At 47.0% G+C, this 20,548-nt stretch overlaps 1 protein-coding gene across 1 annotated transcript; it reads left to right on the forward strand.

The window, feature by feature from the left end:
- Nucleotides 1-1,958: 1,958 nt before the first annotated feature.
- Nucleotides 1,959-20,059, forward strand: PIK3CD (phosphatidylinositol-4,5-bisphosphate 3-kinase, catalytic subunit delta). The gene is made up of 22 exons (XM_010012929.1): nucleotides 1,959-2,125; nucleotides 3,183-3,411; nucleotides 3,973-4,202; nucleotides 5,010-5,189; nucleotides 5,831-5,980; nucleotides 6,307-6,396; nucleotides 7,043-7,264; nucleotides 10,382-10,478; nucleotides 10,881-11,011; nucleotides 11,770-11,829; nucleotides 12,025-12,192; nucleotides 12,962-13,083; nucleotides 13,242-13,385; nucleotides 14,119-14,218; nucleotides 14,766-14,944; nucleotides 15,139-15,248; nucleotides 15,850-15,928; nucleotides 16,145-16,312; nucleotides 17,053-17,176; nucleotides 18,810-18,955; nucleotides 19,203-19,335; nucleotides 19,866-20,059. The coding sequence occupies exons 1-22, from the start codon at nucleotides 1,985-1,987 to the stop codon at nucleotides 20,001-20,003; spliced, it is 3,141 nt and encodes a 1,046-aa protein (XP_010011231.1). The 5' UTR covers nucleotides 1,959-1,984; the 3' UTR covers nucleotides 20,004-20,059.
- The last annotated feature ends 489 nt before the right edge of the window (nucleotides 20,060-20,548 follow it).

Here is a 20,548-nt window from a genome sequence, read left to right on the forward strand (position 1 = left end):
GCAGGGTAAACAGTGCATCAGAGACCATGCAAGTCCAGAGTTGTTCTTCCTGTGGCATATTCACTCCAGGTTCTGTTGGAAAAATCCCTTTACATCGGGAGATAATCAGTGAGTTTGGAAAAACAAAGGTATTGAGCAACCTGAACGTGGCACTGTGGCGTTAATAGCTTAGATAGGTACTTCATGGTTGGTGAGGGGTGACATCGGGTAGAAATCCTCAGCAGAAGGAAGCTGTTCAGTCATCATCCTCTCTCTGATGGTGAGTAGAGTCATGGTAGTTTGCTGCTTTTATGCCACTGGGCAAGGCTGAGGTAGCAGATCCTCTGGAAACTTGCTGGGGTGGTTGTTGTTGAGCAGCAGCAGCTTGTTTTGCTTTATTCAAACTTGTAAACCTTGCCTCCTCCCCCTTTTTACTTCCCTCCTTCTTAAGGCACATGGGTGGTTTTGTGGTCCCTGTATCCGGTCTCTGTGTGATACAGCGTGTGCGCTGAGGAAGCGGGACAGATAAAACATAGCTCAGAGTTCTGGGAATCCTCACCTCAGTGCTGATGGGGAAGTGCTGTGCTCCCAGGCACTGGCAGATAAGATGCTGGGCTTCTTGTCGTACTGAAGCATAGGGGCTAGCTCATGAAAGGCTGCCAGCAGGACTTCATGATTTGGGAGACCCAAATCTTCAGCAGCATCTTGCTTAATTTCTCTCGAAGTTTGTACACTGACAGCTGCACGGCCATGTTTTGAATTGTGAATGGGCAAATTTGGTCCTGGTTTCATGGCCTGAGGACACTTGGCACAGAATTGCTCGGGACATGTGCAGGGCTGCATTTAGACCCAGCAGAGCCAGGCTGGCAGGAGGCTGAAGCCTGGCTTTCCACAGCAGCTACAAGCCATGGCTCTGTGAGCACCCTCCAGGCTGCGCTCCTGGTGTTTCTCTGCTGACCTGGTGGGAAAGCTGGTAAGTGAGAGGGAATTTGGGTGAGTTGGTTTCTCTGCTGAGGTGGTTGAAGAGAGTTACAACACTTACACGTCTCTTGCTAGGAGCTAATGCTAACAGTTCCAAGCTCTTCCTGCATATGGGGACACCACACTCTGCTGCTTGTTATCTGTTAGAGGAGTTTTATACAGCTGTAGTAGTTTCCTTGTGGGCAAATTGATGGGGCATGAGGGTTTCTTTGACTGTGGTGTTACATGTCTCTAAGAATGCAAACGTACGATGGGCTTCTGTTCAATACCTTTTGTTTTAGCTGTGACGTGTGCACTTATCCTGTCTTTGAAACCAACGGTCTATACCTGATAGCACTCAGACTCTTTTTCTCTTCTTTGAGTTCTTTGGATACACTAAGAATAAATTGTAGAGCCCTGCCAAGTGAAAGGGTGCAAATGGAATTAACAAACCTATTTTGATTGCCCCAGCCTTACATATTTTTCCTGTACTTGGAAGGGGAGGGGAATATACAGTGGAATATTATTTGTGTGTATAAAAATGCACACTCAGAACCAGCAACATCTCTTTCTCCCTCTTGCAGGCTGGAACTGAGCTCTGGAAAAACAAAGTGGAGCTTGGAGCATGTGGCCTGAGGACTGCCTTACCAAGCCAGGGGTAGGGACTTACTGTTTGTATTGGCTGCTTGGTCATAGATGAGCTTACTGGGACAAGTGCCTTTGTTCTCAAGTGGAGAGACTTCTTTAATTCCTTTGTCAAATGCAGATGTAGATGTTGATGTTAATCCCAGTCTAGAAAGGATTCTGCACTGAGGCAGAAGCAAATGCCACAGCAAGAATGCCTCTGTAGCTCAAAGACACTGGACTGGTGATTAAGTTGCATGTTTTCCTGGGCTGTGGGAATATGGTGAATCTTCCTTTGTTTGGGTTCTTTTGCACATTAACTTTCTGCAGAGCCCAGCACAGATCTGAGGAGGTATTACGTAGTCAACAGCAACAGACCTTGTTCCCTTTTCTTGCAGGTGGTAGCTAAGAAGTGAGCAGGATGCCCCCAGGCATTTACTGCCCTATGGAATTCTGGTCCAAGGGGGAAAACCAAAACATCCAGGTGGACTTTCTGCTGCCCACAGGCATATATTTAAACCTTTCTGTGTCCTGCAATGCCAGCTTGGGCACCATCAAGCAGGTAACAGTCTTGTACCACAGTCTTATCTGCAGTAGTTCCCAAATAGTCAAATACAGATGCTGGACTGACTCGAAGTATTCAGGATCCCAGCTCCCAGAAACTGAGTATTGAAAATTGGGAATGGGAATGATAGAGATGATTTTACTTAGTGCTTCCTTGAGGAATAAGATACTGTAGTTGAAAGCCTGTGTAAATGAAATGTAGCTGCTTCCTTGTTTCCCTGGGCTGGAAGCCGGGTTAGGGGAGAGTGAAGGAAAACAGTGGGAAAGGTTTTCTCTGCAGCAGCAGCCTGGCCTAGATGAGTCACAGATCACAAGGGACAGAAGCTCAGTGCCAGACTATTACAGGTTTTCTTGTGCTGCAGTTTTCAGGTAAAAAACCCCAAAACCAACCTTAAAACCATAACTAGAGCTGACTGGTTCCAGCTGTTAAGTTACAGGTCTGTGTTTCACAGCCAGCATAGGCACTGGGCCAGACCAGAGGCTCATGTACTCTGGAGTTTTGTCTCCTGTAACAGGCACTTAGGATGAGAGTGAAGAAATGGAACAGTGATGTGGAAGTGCCATCCCCTGGGAGTGGAGGATGAAGGGTTCTCGGGTCTTGTCATAGGTTTTATGTTATTGGGGACAAGTTATTTAACTGAGTTTTGCTTCCAGTGGGAGCAATACCTCTAGTTCACAAGGCCAGCAGTCAGTCAGTACTTCCAGTGAGGTATTCAGGTGGGGGTTATTTAAACACTCAGGTTGAGGGATTTACTTTGCCTGAAACAAATGGCAAGCATGAAAAGAAGTCAGTTATAGGCACTTGCAAATAAATCTGCCCAGCACTTCAGCACAACTTGGAGCCACCAGACTTGGCTGAAAAGCAGCCTGTGATTGCAGCTCCAGGAATGCTGCGGGAAGGTTTGGCTGTGCATTGCCTTTACCAAATGGTGTATCTTGGGGGAATGGGGTTGTGGGGTGGCTTCAGAATCATTTAGGTTGGAAAAGACCCTTCGGAGGAGGAGGATGTTCTGGCAGTGCAGCAGTAGTTTCACCCTGCTGTTGGTCTGGCCCAGGTGGTGTGGAAACATGCTCAGTATGAGCCGCTGTACCATATGCTCAGTGATCCTGAGGCCTATGTCTTCACGTGCATCAACCAGACAGCAGAGCAGCAGGAGCTGGAGGACGAGCAACGGCGGCTTTGTGACATCCAGCCCTTCCTGCCGGTGCTGCGGCTCGTGGCTCGGGAAGGAGACAGAGTCAAGAAGGTTATTAACTCCCAGATCAGCCTGCTCATTGGAAAAGGTCAGTTCCCATCACCAGCAGTGTGGCAGGGGTGTTGAAACATGGTTCTGTCCCAGACAGCCTTGCTATGTGTGGAATACTGATGGAGCCGTGCTTATGCAGGTGATGAAATGAGCAAGTTTGGTCTCTGGTGGGTCTGGTAAGGGAATAGTGTGTGTGCAGACCCAAGAAGGGTGGCAGAGCACCGGAACAGGCTGCCCACAGGGGTTGTAGAGTCTCTCTCTCTGGAGACATCCCAAACCCACCTGAACACGTTCCTGTGTGACCTGCTCTGGGTGGCCCTGCCTTGGCAGGGGGGTTGGACTGGATGGTCTCCAGAGGTCCCTTCCAACCCTAGTGGTTCTGTGATGTGTCCTGCTGACAGAGGGCTGTAGTAATTGAGTTGGGTGCATTTGTACATAGTAAATAAACAATAGCTCATAGCTTGGCTGACTTCTCCTTTCGGCCAAACTTCGAGCATGAGTTTAGGAAGACTGTTTCCCAGGCACGTGATTACCAAAGGCTCATTTCCCCCACTGTGTGCAGATGCTTATTTTGCCTTTCTTTCTTACTCTCCACAAGGTCTGCATGAGTTTGACTCAGTGCAGGACCCAGAGGTGAATGATTTCCGCACCAAAATGTGCCAGTTCTGCGAGGAGAGAGCAGCGAAGCGGCAGCAGCTCAGCTGGGCAGCCTGGATGGAGTACAACTTCCCCTTGCAGCTGGAGCCCATGGCCAAAGGCCCTGGAACTGGCCCTCTCCATATCCCCACCAAGAACATTTTTGTCAACGTCAAGTTTCAGTCTGGAGGGGTAAAGCACAGTCTTTTCTGTGGCAAAGTTTAACTGGTTTGTGCTTTCCTTTTGGGAACGTTTGAGCATTTGGAGACAGAATAATGTGTGCACACACATTGTTTCCGTGTGTTCAGTGTTCATCTTCATTCTCCTGTGGAGATGGTTGGGAGGGAGACTCTGAGCCTCCAACCAAGGGAGCTGTTCCCCTTCCTGAACATGCATTGGGTGTACTGGTTAGCTGGTAGCTGAGGCTCCTGCATGTGGCAGAAAGCTTTTAGGGTAGGAGAGGAGCACAGAATCCAATACATGCCTTTCCTTTAGAACCCAAGAGTCTGCTCAGCTCATGCTCAGCATATGCTGCATGCCCATGGGCCCATATTCCTGCCTGCTACCCTTGGGTTGGTGTTATTTTTGCATGTCGTGTCTGGCACGAGGCAGGAGTCACCCCATGGGAGAAGGGCCTTCCAGAGCAGTGTGTTTGAGCATGGTGACCCTAGCCACCCTCTGCCTTGCTGCTGGAGTGAGTGGGATGATCTTTAATCACTGGCAACCACATGAACTGATGAGTCTGCTTGAACTGGACTTCAAGTTCCTGATTTCCAGTCTTGTGGTTGCGCTGCTGAAAGATGCTCCTGCCTGGTTTGGCAAACATCCCTACTTCTTTGCTCATGTGTGTGTGGGGGGGTAATTCTGCCTTCCTGTCCTTGTCTTTATTGTCAGTAGCAGGAATGTTGTTACCTACCTGCTGAGCTACTGCTGCTCCTTGTGCTGTTTTCAGCCCTTTGCTGGTGTTTGACAGTGTATGCTGTGTTGTTGGGATTGCAGGAGAGCTTCACTTTCCAGATCTCCCCAAATGAGTTCCCCATCACGTTAATGAGCTATGCCATCAAGAAGCAGGCTACTGTCTTCCGCCATGAGACAGTGGAGAAGCCGGAGGACTACACCCTGCAGGTGAATGGGAAATGTGAATACCTCTATGGGAACTACCCCCTGTACCAGTTCCAGGTGAGCCTTGTGTCTTGCTTTAGCAAGAAGTCTGTTCCCTTGCTGGGAGGGTGGATTGAGACCTGTTGTCCTCCAACCCAAGGAGGCAGTGCTGTTCATAGGAATGCAACACATCAGTGGCAGGACAGGGATGCTTCTTTTAGGGCATGGGATACTTCTAACAGCCTAACAGATACTTATGGTTTTGGGGGCTAATGATCTAATCCTGTCCCTGGGTACCAAGTGCTGTGTCAATGCATTTATAGACTGTGGCTCTGGAAATGTCTGTTTGCTTGCATGGTGGGCTGGGGTTCTCTTTCTGAAAGCTGGGCAAGTAATGCTGTACCCTGTGTTCCCCTGGCAAGGCAAACTGCTGTTGGGAGTGCTGAATCCTCCTCAGTGTTTTCCCTTAATGCAGCCATTTGAGTCAGTTGATGAAATGCCAGCTATAAAAGGCACTTCATATTCTCAGTTCTGGCAACATGAGTCCAGTGAGTTGCAGGTTTATAAAGCCAAGAGGAGATAAATTAAAACTGATTTTTGGTTATTGCTGTGTCCTTTCCTTACTCCTTCCACCTGTTTTCTGCTCCAGCCAGTTCTATTTGCTGCCTGCTCTTGCCTGGCTCCGTTTCATCCCTGCTGACTCTCTCCTCTCTTTGCAGTACATTCGCAGCTGCCTGCACAGAGGCCTGACGCCCCATCTGACCATGGTACACTCCTCCACTATCATTGCCATGAGAGATGAGCAAACCAACTGTATCACCAGCCCCCCCAAGGCTGCTGCCAAGCCTCCCCCGCTCCCCAAGAAAAAGGTAAAAGGGGGCAGTGACCCAGCAGGGTCCTCCTCAACGCATCCACTGATGGAGATGCTGATCCTGTGTGGGAACAGCAGCTGGTTGTCCCTGCCCTCCTCAGGACAGGTCCCTCGCTGGGGTTTGAGAGCCAGGGATTTCCAGTCAGCCTTCCAGCTCCCTCCACAACTTCCCTGGCTGTCACAGACCTCATGCTCCCCTCCTGCAATGCAGTGCTCTTTCCTGTTGGAGCAAAAGGCATGTGATGAAGAGATGAGGTCTGGTGCTGGCTTGAGAAGTCCTTATTGCACTTATTTCTGATTGGAGGAACCCTTTTCTCTTTCTAGCCAAACTATGGTTCTCTGTGGTCCTTAGAGCAATCTTTCTACATCCAACTGGTGCAAGGCAGCAAGGTCAATGCAGATGAGAGGATGAAGGTGAGTACTGACTCACTTTGGAGTTTTGGTTCTGTGTTCTGGCTTTCCCAGCTGCGTGCCTTGTTTGTGTGGTGAGGAAAGCAGGGGCCGGCAGCTTGGTCTCATGTGGTCCTCCCTTATGCTTCATTCAGCCTTTGGGCAGTTTCTAAACTGCAGCACAACAGGAAGGGGAAGGGAAACTTGCTAGCCAACAGCCCAGCAGTGCATTCTTAGAAACACTCCCCTGCCAAAATGGGAGTAGCAGAGCTGCTGCCCTGTGGGAGTATCGCTTGCCAGCGGCATGGAGGGGCAGGGAAGAAGGGGAAATTCAGCTCTGAGAAGAGAGAATGATGGGAGAGGTTCTGACAGGTGAAGGTAAGAGAGAAGGCATGAAGCAGCAAAGCCCTGGGATTTGCAGGATGTCTGCCACGAAGGGGAAGCAGGTGAAAGAGGAGAAAGGGAAGGGAATGGCTGCCCATAGGGAAAGGAAGGAAACGGGGCAAGAATATCTCACATATGCAGGGCAAGGCTTTATAAAGAAACAGGTAATCAAATAGTTCTTCTGCCCAGTGCCCCATCATTTTGCAGCTCTTCTCATCACATATCTCCAGCGAACAAATCAAGTCCCTGCGGATTCATGACATTCTCTTCTTTCTCCTTCCCTCAGCTGGTGGTGCAAGCAGGGCTCTTTCATGGCAATGAGATGCTGTGCAAGACGGTGTCAAGCTCTGAAGTGAACGTGTGCTCAGAGCCCGTGTGGAAGCAGAGGCTGGATTTTGATATCAACATCTGTGATCTTCCCCGTATGGCGCGGCTCTGCTTTGCCCTCTACGCTGTCATTGAGAAGGCAAAGAAGGCACGTTCCACCAAGAAGAAGTCCAAGAAAGCTGTAAGTAAGAGCCAGCGTGGGGCTGAGCCAGGTTTGCCAGTGCTGGAGGGCACCATTCTGAACTAAATGCCTTTTGCTTTCAGAGTAGGACTTCATTAATAAGAGGCCTTACAGAATGATTGCCAGTAACATCTTCAACAGGAACAGGAAACTGAGGAGTGGCTGCTTGTAGGAAAGATTGTTTAAATGTAATTTCTGGTCCAGAAAGACCATTAAGAAACATACCCAGCATCTGAATGCACATAAAGAGGAATCATTTGTGTCAGTGTCTTTGTATTGCTGTTCCGCAACTTCCTTGTTTTACAGTTGAGGTTAAACCATCTTCTGTGTTGCGCCTTCTTTCTAATAAAGTCTTTCATCCACATCTCCCATGGAGCAAGTTAACAGTTAAGAAAGGGGAAGAAAATGAGGAAGGTAAAAACTGGTTACAGCACACCTTTTTTTAGGAAAGGTAAAATGAAAAGTGCATCTAACCTTGAATTTTCAAGGTTACAGCAGCAGGATGCTGCAAACTGAGGATAGAAAGTGTTAAATCACTTTGGAAGCTCTTGTTCTGAGCTTCTGAATCAGAGATGTAGCGATATGTCTCACTTTCCTCATCTCTTTTCCAAAACTTGTAGTTCATTAATAATTTAGTAACTAAAAGTAGATCTAAGTGTAGCCTGTAATTGAATCACTGGTTTCCCAGTGTTGTAACTTAAGCATGATGCCTCCAGCTCTTTGCACTTGAAGAGTTTTCTTCGTGAGCAACAAATGCATTTGTTCCTCTGAAAATTATTGGTTTTGTAGCCGCAAAAACACTGTTTCCATGCTTTAAAGAGGGGGTTAGTCATGCCATCTTTACTAGAGTGCAGAGAAACGAGGGACTGACAAACATGATCACAGCTTTTGAGTCTCAGTTCTGCTAGCTCCTTTTTGCTGCTGAAGGGTTCACTGAGCTTTGTTGTGTTCACATCAATAGGGTTCTCAGGGTTACTGTGCATTAATGTCTGGGGAGCAACAGGCAACCCACGAGTCCTGCTTGTGTGAACCAATTGCTGGGTTGGAGACTTCAGACTGGGAAACATTCTGAGGCCAGGACCAGGATCAACCCTTTTGTTGTTGTTTTTTCACTTAAGAATAGCAGAGCTCCAACTCCTGCTGGCAGCTTTTGTTGAGCAGAATATCTGATTCATCCACAGCCTGCATTTCTGTGGTCACACTGGAATAATTTTCAGGTTTGAAGCAGTCAGAAGGAAATCTTGCTATTCTGATTGACAAAACATAACCAGCCTGGGTAGCTGAGTTGTTAAGAGGATTTTGTTCACGTGTGTCCTGGTACTGGAGAAAGGATGGATGAATTCTGGTGAGCTCTTAATATAAAATCACAGTATTTGCTGGAGCTGAGCTCTGCAGAGCTGGATTTTTCCACATGGGCAGCTGCAGCAATGAGTGAGGTGCCAGATCCCATTTAAAACGGTTGGTGAGAGGAGGTTACAGCCAGAGCACACCCTGATTTTTGTGTTTGATGAATAATCTGTTTGCTTGCTTTGCTAACAGAACTCGAGGTTAGTTACATGCATGTTGTTTGTCTGTGTGTGGAGCAGAGAGGTGGGACTAAATCATTTACTACCACAAAAACAGGCACATTTGCAGGCTGACTGGGATGAGTCAGAGGGTTAATGTCACCCAGAGGGTTGGCTCAGTGTTTCTGTAAGTCATGCAGGAGATATTTCTGTCCTTACAATGCTGAATCGTTGCTTTGCTGGACATTATCCACCAGAAATCTTGCCTTGTGTTTTGGCGGGCTCTGTGCTGTGGTTTGATGTCACTTACTCTGTGAGAAAAGGTTATTGCTGGTGGTGTTTTGTTTGGCTTTTCCCTATGATCTAGAGGCTGATATGTCAAATGGGATTTCACTAATCACATCAGCTCAGAGGTTTGTGAAAGGCCACTTGGAAGTGATTAATTTTGTTGCATTAGAGGAAAATGCTGACTTTGCTACCTCCACCAAGTCCTTTGGTGGACCTTTGGGGTAAGCCTGATACATACTTATTAGAATGCCTCAGTGGAACAAATGGATGTGTCACTGGGGTTCCCTTCAGATATTCCTCTCTTTGGGGGGTGCCTTTCACTACAGTTTTGCCTCACGAGCTCTTTGCAAGCCAGTTTCTATGCTCATGTCTGCTTAAGGCTTGGTGTTTTCTGAGCAACTGAGTGAATTGCTGGTGTTGCTGAAGCTGTTATATGAAGTAAATGGTTATATGAGGTAAACTGTTCCATTTGGGGAACCTGACTGCAGGAAATCTTAGGTCATTTGTGGAATATATCTGTCTGCCCTGATGGCAGGGAGACAGGCTTCTCTGCCATGTCCCAGGCACTTGCTGGAGTCCTCCACTCCCAGGATGAGACTGGTTTGTGTGACTGGGTTGGACTTGTGGATTTTATTTTGGGGGGTGTGGTGGGGGATTGGCAGCATAAACTTTGATTTATAGGTAGTGTTTATTACTGTACAGAGCAGCCAAGCCTTTTCTTCCCATTATCAGATGTATCTGGTGTTCCTTGCCTAGTTTTCTGAAGTCATGCTAACTCTGTGTTCCCCGCTTCAAAATTAAGGTGGTTCTCCCTTCCTTCAAACTGTGAAATATATGAAGTATATGCCATAGCTCCTTCAAATACCATGGAGTGTAGAGTTGCAAGACCTTACAGGCAACTTAGATGCTCTTCAGCTGTGCAAAATGATGAAGTTTTAGACATATTTGAGGGGAGCATTTGGTGCCATTCAGCAGTACACAGAAGGTTTTGTCATATGACTGAATCTGATGCCATCTTGTACTCTGGTTTTAAGAGAACTTAAAAGGTAAGCAGGCAGGCATGGCTGCCTGGGGTGATATATTCATTATAGGAGGTCCTTGGTGAAGGGAGTACCTCTTGAGTGGAGAGTTACCTGCCTGTAGCATCTGTGTAGCAGCTCACAGACTTGGAAAAGATCAAGAATAGATAACTTCTTATCCCTGGCTGTTGTGAGGCCTTTGCTTTACATGGGGGTATCTCACTTTGTTGGTAAGAACTAACTATTCCCTACATCCAGCTTTTGCAACTACAGCACCCAAATGAGCTTCTTTCTTTGCTCTGCAGGACTGCCCTATCGCCTGGGTGAATGTCATGCTCTTTGACTATAAGGACCAGCTGAAAACAGGGGAGTGCTGCTTGCACATGTGGTCCTCCTTTCCAGGTATGTCAGGAAATAAAGCTACTGTGTTGGTTTGCATCTTTAGCCTCCACCACACAGACAGGAGATGCCCTGTGTCCTGTATTGCTGTCCAGCAGTTGTAGGAGGGCCCATAATAGTTTGGACTAGCAGACTCAGTACAATTACTGCTCTATATTGTGATGACATCTAGACCCAGATGCCAAATTGAAGGCCTTGTTTGCTTGGCATTGCATGTATGGTATAAGAGGTTGCTCCTGTCCTAAAGATTTCATGTACACTTCACTTGTGAGAGGCCAGGGAAGTGAAGTGGGCTGCTCGGACCAGGCAGTGCCCATGACGGAGCTGGAAGCAGTCTGTGCTCTACTGTCTGGAGCAAAGCTTCCAAAGATCTGGGTTCATGTGTTTATGTACTTTGCTTTCCAGATGAGAAAGGAGAACTTCTGAACCCCATGGGCACGGTACAATGCAACCCCAACACAGAAAGTGCAGCAGCCTTGGTCATCTGCTTCCCCAGCGTTGCGTCGCACCCTGTGTATTACCCGTCATTCGAGCAGGTAGGGACATTCCCCAGCTTTGCTGTGAATTCCTGAGGTAAGGCTGCTCTCCCAGATGGGCATTTGTTTAAATAATGCACTTAACTGAGCTGCCTTTACACTGCAGACAGCACTAGGCTCTGCAGGAAGGAAGAGGAATAAAAGGGGAAATGAGTGAAAGTAGAGAGCTCCCTCCCTTTCAGCACAGGGTGATAACATGCTGTGTGGTTGTGGGGATTTTCCATCTGTCACTGCCACTGGCCAGACACTTAAAGTGGAAGAAGAAATTTGCTTGTTACAGGAAAGGAAGGAGATTTGCTGTGCCAAGGACATAGATGCTCCCTTGTGATGCATGTTCTGGCTCAGAAGCTTAGTAGATTGTGTCCATGTGCAGGGTGGCTTGAGCTGTGCTGGCAGCTTGGCAAACACATGCCTCTTCTAGGAATGTGGAGCAACTCCTGTTAGCCTGGAGCTCAGTGACCCGCAGCCCCTGTGCACAGACTGTATAGGTGTGCAGCTGTGTCCCCTTTGGGGAAGGGACTCATCCCTTCCTCCTTGTTGCTATCAGGGAAGGGGCTCTATGTGCAGATAGGTTACACCTCAGAGCAGGGGGGTCCTGCTGGGTACATCACCTACACTTGGGCTGTGAGGCACAAATTCCCTTCTCCAGAGGTGGCAAGTGGCTGATCTCTAATGCAGCATAAGCGCTTGAAGTGATGGTGAGACAGGAGTACAGAGGAAATGAGGAGGCTTTCTCAGACTCTTTCTTTGTGTCTCAGCTGCTGGAGTTGGGGAGGAATGGAGAACAACCCCGTGCTGCACCAGAAGATCCTGAGGAGGTGAGTCTTCGGGCATCAGTTTTTCAGCTACATGCAGGCAATGTGCAAGTCTGGTTTCATAGATCAAGTTCTATGTTTCCACCTTACCCCCAACCAGTTTATTTTCACCAAACTGGGTCATGCCCCAGTCCTGTAGGGGCTCTCTGGCTGAGACTGAGCCTTATGTAAGCTCTTTCCGATGATTCTCATGAGCAGAAGCTGCAACTGAAGGAGATCCTGGAGCGGAGGAGCCACACTGAACTATATGAGCATGAGAAGGACCTGGTGTGGAAGATGAGGTACGATATTCGTGACCAGTACCCACAAGCTTTGGCAAAGCTGCTCATCATCACCAAGTGGAACAAGCATGAAGATGTTGCCCAGGTGAGGATGCTGGGGTTGGTGGCCAGGGCTCCCTTTTTGGTCCATCTTCCAGTGTCTGTGTTCCTGTTTTGGGCTGGGAGGCCACCTTAGCAGGGGATGGTTTGCAGTGCCCCTGTGCAGGTAGGTTTGGCATCACTGAGGATGAGGAAGATCATCTGTTCTCAACCACTGTGAACTTATGCTGAGTGGTACCCAGCTGAGTTGAGGGTTGGCTCTATTTGACTTTGTGCACTGCCCCAGACTCGTTACTGACCATCATTACTGCTGGTATCCCTTCTAGAAACCAGAGACAAGAAAAGATCTGCTTAATTCAGAGCAGAAATAGGATCTGGATTAGATATTCTTAACTGATAGTGAGAGACCAGCACTGGTTACCTCAGGGGGTCAGTGAATCTCTTCCGCTGAGAGCATCAGACATCAGTTAGGGATGGCATCTGTGCTGCTCATCCTTCCTTGCTTTGACAGGGCCTTCTAAAGATCTCTTTCTAGTCTACATTATTATGCTGCAGAAAAGTGCTTTTTCTCAAAGAGCTTATTCCACTCACTGTGCTACAGCAAATGTAACCCTGCTGTGGACTTTGATGGTTCTTCCTGTCAGCCTTGCTAGGAAGATTGGACTGGTGGGTTTTGACCTGGTGTCTGCAAACTTGCTCTGAGGCATCTATAAATAGCAACCTCCTCCACAAAGGAGCTGCTCTTCCATCAGTAGAATTTTAGATTTATATTTGTTGTCATAAAAACCTTGTTTTTGTTGTTTTTCCCCTTACAGATGATATCCCTGCTTCAGACCTGGCCAGAGCTGCCTGTCCTGAATGCCTTGGAGCTGCTGGATTTCAGCTTTCCTGACCGTTATGTTGGTTCCTTTGCTGTCAACTCATTAAAGAAGCTGACGTAAGTGTTATCCACAAGGGATATGCAGAGCCCTTTCTATTTATGTGCAGGGCTGCTGAGGGGGACTGTGAACAAGGCTGACAGTCTCGTCTTTACAGTTCTTGCAAGTACACGTGTTGCAGTAAAGATAAGCTTGTCTTTTTCATTTCTCTCCCCAGAGATCACGATGTGTTCCAATACCTGCTACAGCTTGTCCAGGTGCTCAAGTATGAATCCTACTTAGACTGTGAATTAACCAAGTTCCTGCTGGACAGGGCATTATCCAACCGCAAGATTGGCCACTTCCTCTTCTGGCATCTGAGGTAAAGAGCAAATGTTTTGGGCTTTTCCTCAGGAATCAAGTGAAACCAGCACTTACTGGTTCTCTCATTGCTCTGGGAAGCAAGACAGACAGCAAGCAGCTCTGGATGCAGAGATGAAAACACATTTAGTTAAAGGCTGTTGGCTGTCCTTCAGCTAGTGTCTTTCACCAAAGCATTGGTGGGAGATCCTTGGTGTCATTACCAAAACCCAGGACCTGCTGCTTTTTCCTTTGGGAGACTGAAATAAGGATTGTTCAAGGAGGACACAAAACCTTTTGTTTGTTATTTGTTTCTTTTGCTGTTGTAGTGGTGTTTGTGTTTGGATGAGGTTCTGTTTTCAGAACGTGTATGTGTGTATATATGTATATATTTTAATATATATGTGTGTATATATACATATATATGTGTACAGAGGTGCCTGTGTGTTGAAATTTACTGTGGACATCTGTGGCCACCTGCCAGTTCTGAGCCATATGCTCCAAACTGTCCTTGAGTAGTGTTCTCAAAGGAGAGGTTGGCAATTTAGTCATCCAGAAAGATGTCTCATCACTTCAAGCAGTGGTTTTCCTACTGGGGTTGGGTGCATTATTTTCTCTCCCCAGTACACAGAATCTAAACAGCAGCTAATACTCTGCACCCTCCTCTCCCCCTGCTCTTTGTGCTGGCATGAATGGAAGAATTATTCACTCACTGCAGTGAGTCAGAATTGCTTTACCCTCCTTTCTTTCTCTAGGTCAGAAATGCATGTTCCTGCAGTTGCCTTGAGGTTTGGCCTGATCCTGGAAGCATACTGCAGAGGCAGCACCCACCATATGAAAATCCTGATGAAACAGGTAAAATCTGCTTTCAGCCACGAGGCTGACTTCCCTTTTCCAATTTAATGGTATCAGCAATACCAAAAAAGCCTTACAACTGCCATATTGGGTTTGGTGTATCCTATTGAGAGCCTGGAGTTCCCCCTCACCTGTGACTTTACTCATTTCTTAACTGCACGTGTCCCAAACTCCACTGTGTGTCTAGAATGGTTTGAAATGGCACTTTTGCATAACCAGAACTGCCCAAAAGCACTGAAGGGCAGGGGCTGTAGGTCTCATCCTCTTTTCTAGCCAGTGCTAGTCCTGTGGTTCTTGATAATGTGCATTTTCCCTGGTGCAGTCACTGCCTTGCAATGCATTTGTGCCCAGCAAAAATTGATTCTGGATCTCTCTCAAGCAGACACTACTAAATCTGTTTTGTTGCAATGTGTGATATTGCCCCAAGTTGAAAAGGAGGCAGGAGATAGAACCAAGGTTTAGGTTTCACAGTAGACTTTAATAGTTTTTAAACCTTCTCCAGCAATTTGCTATTTGTTAACCCTGTTCCATCCCTCCCTTGTTTCAGGGAGAAGCACTCAACAAGATGAAAGCTCTGAATGACTTTGTTAAAGCGAGTTCTCTGAAGGCCACCAAGCCTCAAACCAAGGAGATGATGCACGTGTGCATGAAGCAGGAAACTTACCTTGAAGCACTTTCCCACCTCCAGTCCCCTCTGAACCCCAACATTATCCTCGCTGAAGTTTGGTAAGGAAGTTACTGCATCTCTTAGTGTGTGCTGCAGGCTTTGGGCAGCAGCAGGGCTGGGCTTCTGGTCACTCCAACATCTCCTTTTCTCATGGAAGTCCCCAATCTGTGAGCATTTGCTGTAGAATTTGGAGCTTAGTGGCTGCTTTTTTAATAGATGGAAACCCCAGTGGTGATGTTTGTGTTTCCTCTAGTGTGGATCAGTGCACCTTTATGGACTCCAAAATGAAGCCTTTATGGATTGTGTTTAATAACGAAGAGACAGGTGGAGGTGGAGTGGGAATCATTTTCAAAAATGGAGATGGTGAGTCTGCCAAGGACATGTGTTCATTATAGTCTCAATACTTATTGTGGAGAGTGGGCCTAGATGTGGACCATTAAGATGCTGTGTAAATGAGGACCATCAATGTGCTTGAATTTCCTGATAGTAATCTGGAGATACATAAACTCTTCTCCATGTTTCACTTCCTGCCCTTCTCATTAAGACTTTAGCCCAGCAGTAGCTGGATACCTTTGCACAGTGAAAACCTGATGTGGGGTCTGAAAGAGCTACTGCACTCCAAGCTGTGTAGGGTTGGAGCATGTCTGCTCACTGTTGTGTCCAGACTCAGATTTGCTACACTGACTACTATGGGAAGAGCTTTAGCAAAGTGAAGTAGCGTTCACCTCCATTAGTAGAGTCATGTCTGAGTTAAGGCATCTAGAATGGTGGCTTTGTGCTGTTACTGCACTAGTAGACATTGGTGGCTGCTGCTGTTCTTTACTAGCCAGACCTAGTGACAAATGTGCAGAGGCCCCCCTGGCAGCCTGCTTCAGGGGCAGAACAAGTGCCACTTACAAGAGCACAAGAGGAGAGGATAACAGGAGGTACTTACGACCCTTTTTTCCCTTGTAATGCTGCACAGATCTTCGTCAGGACATGCTGACTCTGCAGATGATCCAGTTGATGGACATCCTATGGAAGCAGGAGGGCCTGGATCTGAGGTAGCGTGCACACAGTTGTTCTACTGCGATGGCATAACCTATGTGGTAAGGCCATTTGGTCTGCAAGCTCTTTTTGTCCCTGATGAGTCTGTCTAGTATTCTGGGAGCAGCTGGTCAGGTTTTGTGTACTAAGGAGCAGACAAGGGAAAGCTTGCAAGTCAACACATCCCCCTTCTGGGCAAGATTTCAGTGGAAGGGTTTCTTTCATCTCTGCAGGATGACCCCTTATGGCTGCCTCTCCACAGGAGACAAGACTGGGCTGATAGAAGTAGTCATGCATTCAGACACCATCGCCAACATCCAGCTGAACAAGAGCAACATGGTGGCCACGGCAGCCTTCAACAAGGATGCACTGCTGAACTGGCTGAAATCCAAGAACCCAGGGTAGGTGGCCTTACCTTGCTTTACTGCTTCCTTCCAGCTAGAGACATGTCCTGCTTTGCTCAGTTTTCTCCTTCAGTTATGCTTATTTCTAAGCTGTCCTACAATATCCAGCTGCTTCAGTGCCTGGCACACCAGAAGGCATCATGTGGATCTGCATGGGTCTTGAGCAGACATGGAGGCAACTGGGTTACTGTTGGCAAGCTTTTTTTGGTCTTTAAGGTGGCTGGATACAAACCTTCATCTTCCCATTGGTCCCATTACTTTCTTCGGAAATAGATACTGTGGTGGCAGCTGGAAAAGGTGCAGAAGGAATGATGCCAATACTGGGAGGTGAAGAGAGCAAGCAGCACAAGAGTGGTGTAACTTGGGGTTTTACTAGAGACAGAAGCAGGCATCAGTGCTATTCCACTGGAACAAGGCAGCAACAGGAATCATTCTAGGAACCCACTTTGTCTTTTGCATATGTAGAGATCTAGAAATGAGCTGAGTTGAAATGAAACCATTTTTTGTTGAGGATCTGGACACAACCTTGTCTGGACCCCTCCAATTACAGACACTGTTATTGCAGCTTTAAAGCAGGGAAGGGAGTTCTGCCCCTGGAGAGCCCTATGGAAATTCAAGCACCCCATTCCCTTCTCCTGCAGGTTTGCGTGGCAGACGCTGTAAAAACAACCTTCCTGGGGTGAAGTACTGGGGTTCAAAGTACAGTTCTCATTCCAGCTTCTTTTCATCCTCCTTAGCGACGCACTGGAGCAGGCTATAGAGGAGTTCACTCTGTCCTGCGCTGGGTACTGTGTGGCAACGTACGTGCTGGGGATCGGTGACCGGCACAGTGACAACATCATGATCCGGGAAACTGGACAGGTATGAGGCTGCCTGCTGCTGTGCAAGTACTGCAAGAGGGGCAGCAATGCTACGTGGCAATGGATAGATGCATCCCAGTGCAATCCTAATGCTAAGGGAATGTACCTCACCTTCCAGCCAAGAGGCAGACTGGGCAAATACTCTCAAATAGAGGATAAATACAGTTTATAGTTTGAATTCCAATTCTGTGAGCATCGCTGCCATCAGCTGCTGCTGTTAACACCCACTCTGAAATTACAGTGGAGACATAAAACTGTGCACATTCGTGTCTGATTTATGTGCAGAAACTCAAGCACTGCACTTACCAGTCTAAAGGCTTACTTGGCTTCAGCAGAGTCACAAATTGCTTGTAGCTGCTAGATAGGATCCTCAGTTACTTACCCAAGCTGATATATTTATAGTCTTCCTCCTAGGAAAATACTACTTTGTTTTGTTTCTTAAATGAGTGCAAGTGATCAGCTTGGTTTTAATGTCACACTGATACTTGTACCGATTCCTTCTCTATTCCACAAGAACAGCTACCAGTTTATATCTTCTTGTACAGTTTGGAAGACAAAGGGCAAAACTAGGAAGAAGAAAATGCCTTTGATTGATAACAGGTTGTGTGCTAAACTACATCACTGATACTTTAGTTAAGGGGAAGGCTGTTATCTTTCTTGTTTAATTGGTCAATTATACAAAGCCTAGAACAACCCTGTGCTGGATAGTGCAAGGTGAGTCTCCTGCAGGTCTGGTGAAGTCAGCCAGGTAGTTAATATGGGAAAGTAAGGAACTGGCTGCTTTGAGACTCATAGCTCTTGGGTACACACAACTGCCTGCACTCTTCCTGTGTAGCATCCCACTCCTCTGCATCTTGACCCCCTAAATCAAACAGTCATGGTCAAAGAAAGCCTTGGTTTTGGGGTCACAGCAAGGACAGAGACGCTGTGTACCAGGACACTAATGTCCCTCCCTGGCTGTGACCAGCAGCAGCCCTCATCTGGGACAGCCTGTTCTCCCCAGTCAGAAACGTTGGGCAGGGAGGTTACAGACTGTGCCTGCAGAGCAGAGGCCACTCACTTACTATCCACTTGGGGGAGCTGATGCCCTGCAGTGCTCAATTTGGGTTCTGTTACCTGGAGCTTACAGCTGCTCCCCAAAATTGCCTCGGTGCGCAACGTTCTGCAGAGGATCCTCCTTCCCATCACTGCACTGGTGCTGCAATGGCTTCACTGTGCTTGGTATTTAAAAAGATAAAAAGAGGGGGGGAAAAGCCTTACCTGAACGAGTGGTATTTTGCAGTAACTTCAAAACTGGAGATCTTACCCAGCACCGTGCTGCCCATTTTAGTTCTCAGTTTGCTTCTACTAGTGACATACTAAGGCTTCACAAAACCCAGAAATCTCTTCAAATATATCAAGTACTGAAGAAATGAGTAGCTTTTCTGTCCTATCCAACATCGAATTACACCAGAAAACATCTTGGCAAGTAAATACTGCCTCTTTTCCCAAAGGAGTGCCATAGGAGAGGTCATTTTTCTGCCTCATAAAATCCTATGGTATCTTTTGAATACCGTAATAGTGAAGAGACCTCAACACTGATCACCCAAAATAGATGCTATTCTAAAACCAGTTATTTTCTTCCTTACTTTCAGCTGTTCCATATTGATTTTGGACACTTTTTGGGGAACTTCAAGACTAAATTTGGTATTAACAGAGAACGAGTTCCTTTCATCTTAACCTATGACTTTGTGCATGTCATCCAGCAAGGCAAAACTAACAACAATGAGAAGTTTGAGAGGTAAGTGTCAGCAGTTAAATCTCAGCTTCTTAAGCTCTGATTTTCAGTATTATTTCCACCAATTCTATATAGCCCACAGCTGCCTGTACACATGAAAGTACATAAATTATTTACCCACTGGAGAAGGTGGAAGAGCTTGGCAGCCATCAGCACAGACAGCAGGGTTCAGACTAACACGTAGCCTTGCTTTATGAAATGGTAGAGCTTGTAGTGTTCACCCCTTTGCCTCCTCTTCCCTTCTGAACAGGTTCAGGGGTTACTGTGAAAAAGCCTACATGATTCTGAGGCGCCACGGGCTTCTCTTCCTGCACTTGTTTGCACTGATGAAAGCTGCCGGCCTGCCAGAACTCAGCTGCTCTAAAGACATTCAGTATCTAAAGGTAAGAGAAGCAGAGCCCAGGTACAGTTAAAACTGGATCCCTGCTCTTGTAGCTCGGGGAGGAGTTCAGTGTGAAAGGACATATTCTTAGAAGCAAATGAGCTCCAAAAATGGAGAGTAGACATCCAACATCCCTGTGCAGCACACTGGAAATGCCAGATACTGGCGCTGAGGATGTAGCTTCACATTCTACAGTACAAAGGCAGTAGGTACGTTGTAGAACCAGCTTGCAGGGAAGCAGACAGAGCTCTTTGGTTGTGTATCATTTTCTGTTCCCAGCTTGCCTCTTAAATTATAACACCCTAGCCCTGGCCAGCTGAGACAGGAGCTCAGTACAATGTGCTAAGAGCAGGATGCGTGTATTTATTTACCATGTTACTACAGTAACTATTAAAAACAATTAACAGCTCCTCATTTCCCACACAGTGCTCCATTCAATGGAGTAATGTCTTAGTGAGTAAGCATTTTAGTAGTTAACTGTTCAGTTGCACTTCCAGTGAGGCCACACTGATTCCTGCTTCTTCCCTTCAGGATTCCCTGGCTCTTGGGAAAACAGACGAGGAGGCACTGAAGCACTTCAGACTAAAGTTTAACGAAGCCCTGCGGGAGAGCTGGAAAACCAAAGTGAACTGGCTGGCACACAACGTGTCCAAAAACAACAGACAGTAGAGCAGTGTCAGCCTGCACACCTGCTCCTAGAGAATGTAATACCTGCACTGAGGCCAGCAACTGCAGCCAGGTTTCTAAAGACTGCTGGATGTTGCGTGTTGAAGATCCCTGACCTGCGCCCCCCAACATCAGCCATTGCTGCATGACTGAAAACGTGGTGGACTCTCACCAGCCACATCATCGTGTCTGCTGTAGGTCTCTGGGGACGAGAGACAAGTGAGGCAATAAAATCACTGCATCCAGTGACAGGTAGGTAGAGGTACTGTACACGTCGGAACTCATTAAGCTTCAAATACATCTTCTAGTGGAAGAGTTCAGGCACTTGTAAAATCCTTCCAGCGTGGTAATGTGTACATTTGTATATCCTCAAATAGCTGAACACTGAGAATCTACTATCCCTGTAGCTCTTATACTATAGCCCATCTTTTCAGAGGCATTAACTTTCAGTATACATCAAGGTAGGTCAGCTTAAATCATCCCTCATGCTGACTGGGACAAATTCTTTTACTCTGCCTTGTGACAGTGTAAAAATGTCCATGTTGTTG

Source organism: Nestor notabilis, unplaced genomic scaffold (genome assembly GCF_000696875.1).
Source record: "Nestor notabilis isolate BGI_N333 unplaced genomic scaffold, ASM69687v1 scaffold11614, whole genome shotgun sequence".
Lineage (NCBI taxonomy): Eukaryota > Metazoa > Chordata > Aves > Psittaciformes > Psittacidae > Nestor > Nestor notabilis.

Excerpts from the sequence above, each read along its gene's own strand:
- PIK3CD (XM_010012929.1), top strand. The coding sequence starts at position 1,985 with ATGCCCCCAGGCATTTACTGCCCTATGGAATTCTGGTCCAAGGGGGAA. Across the intron at positions 12,193-12,961 it reads AGCATGAAGATGTTGCCCAG|ATGATATCCCTGCTTCAGAC; the intron begins GTGAGGATGCTG and ends TTCCCCTTACAG. Across the intron at positions 13,386-14,118 it reads TTCCTCTTCTGGCATCTGAG|GTCAGAAATGCATGTTCCTG; the intron begins GTAAAGAGCAAA and ends TTCTTTCTCTAG.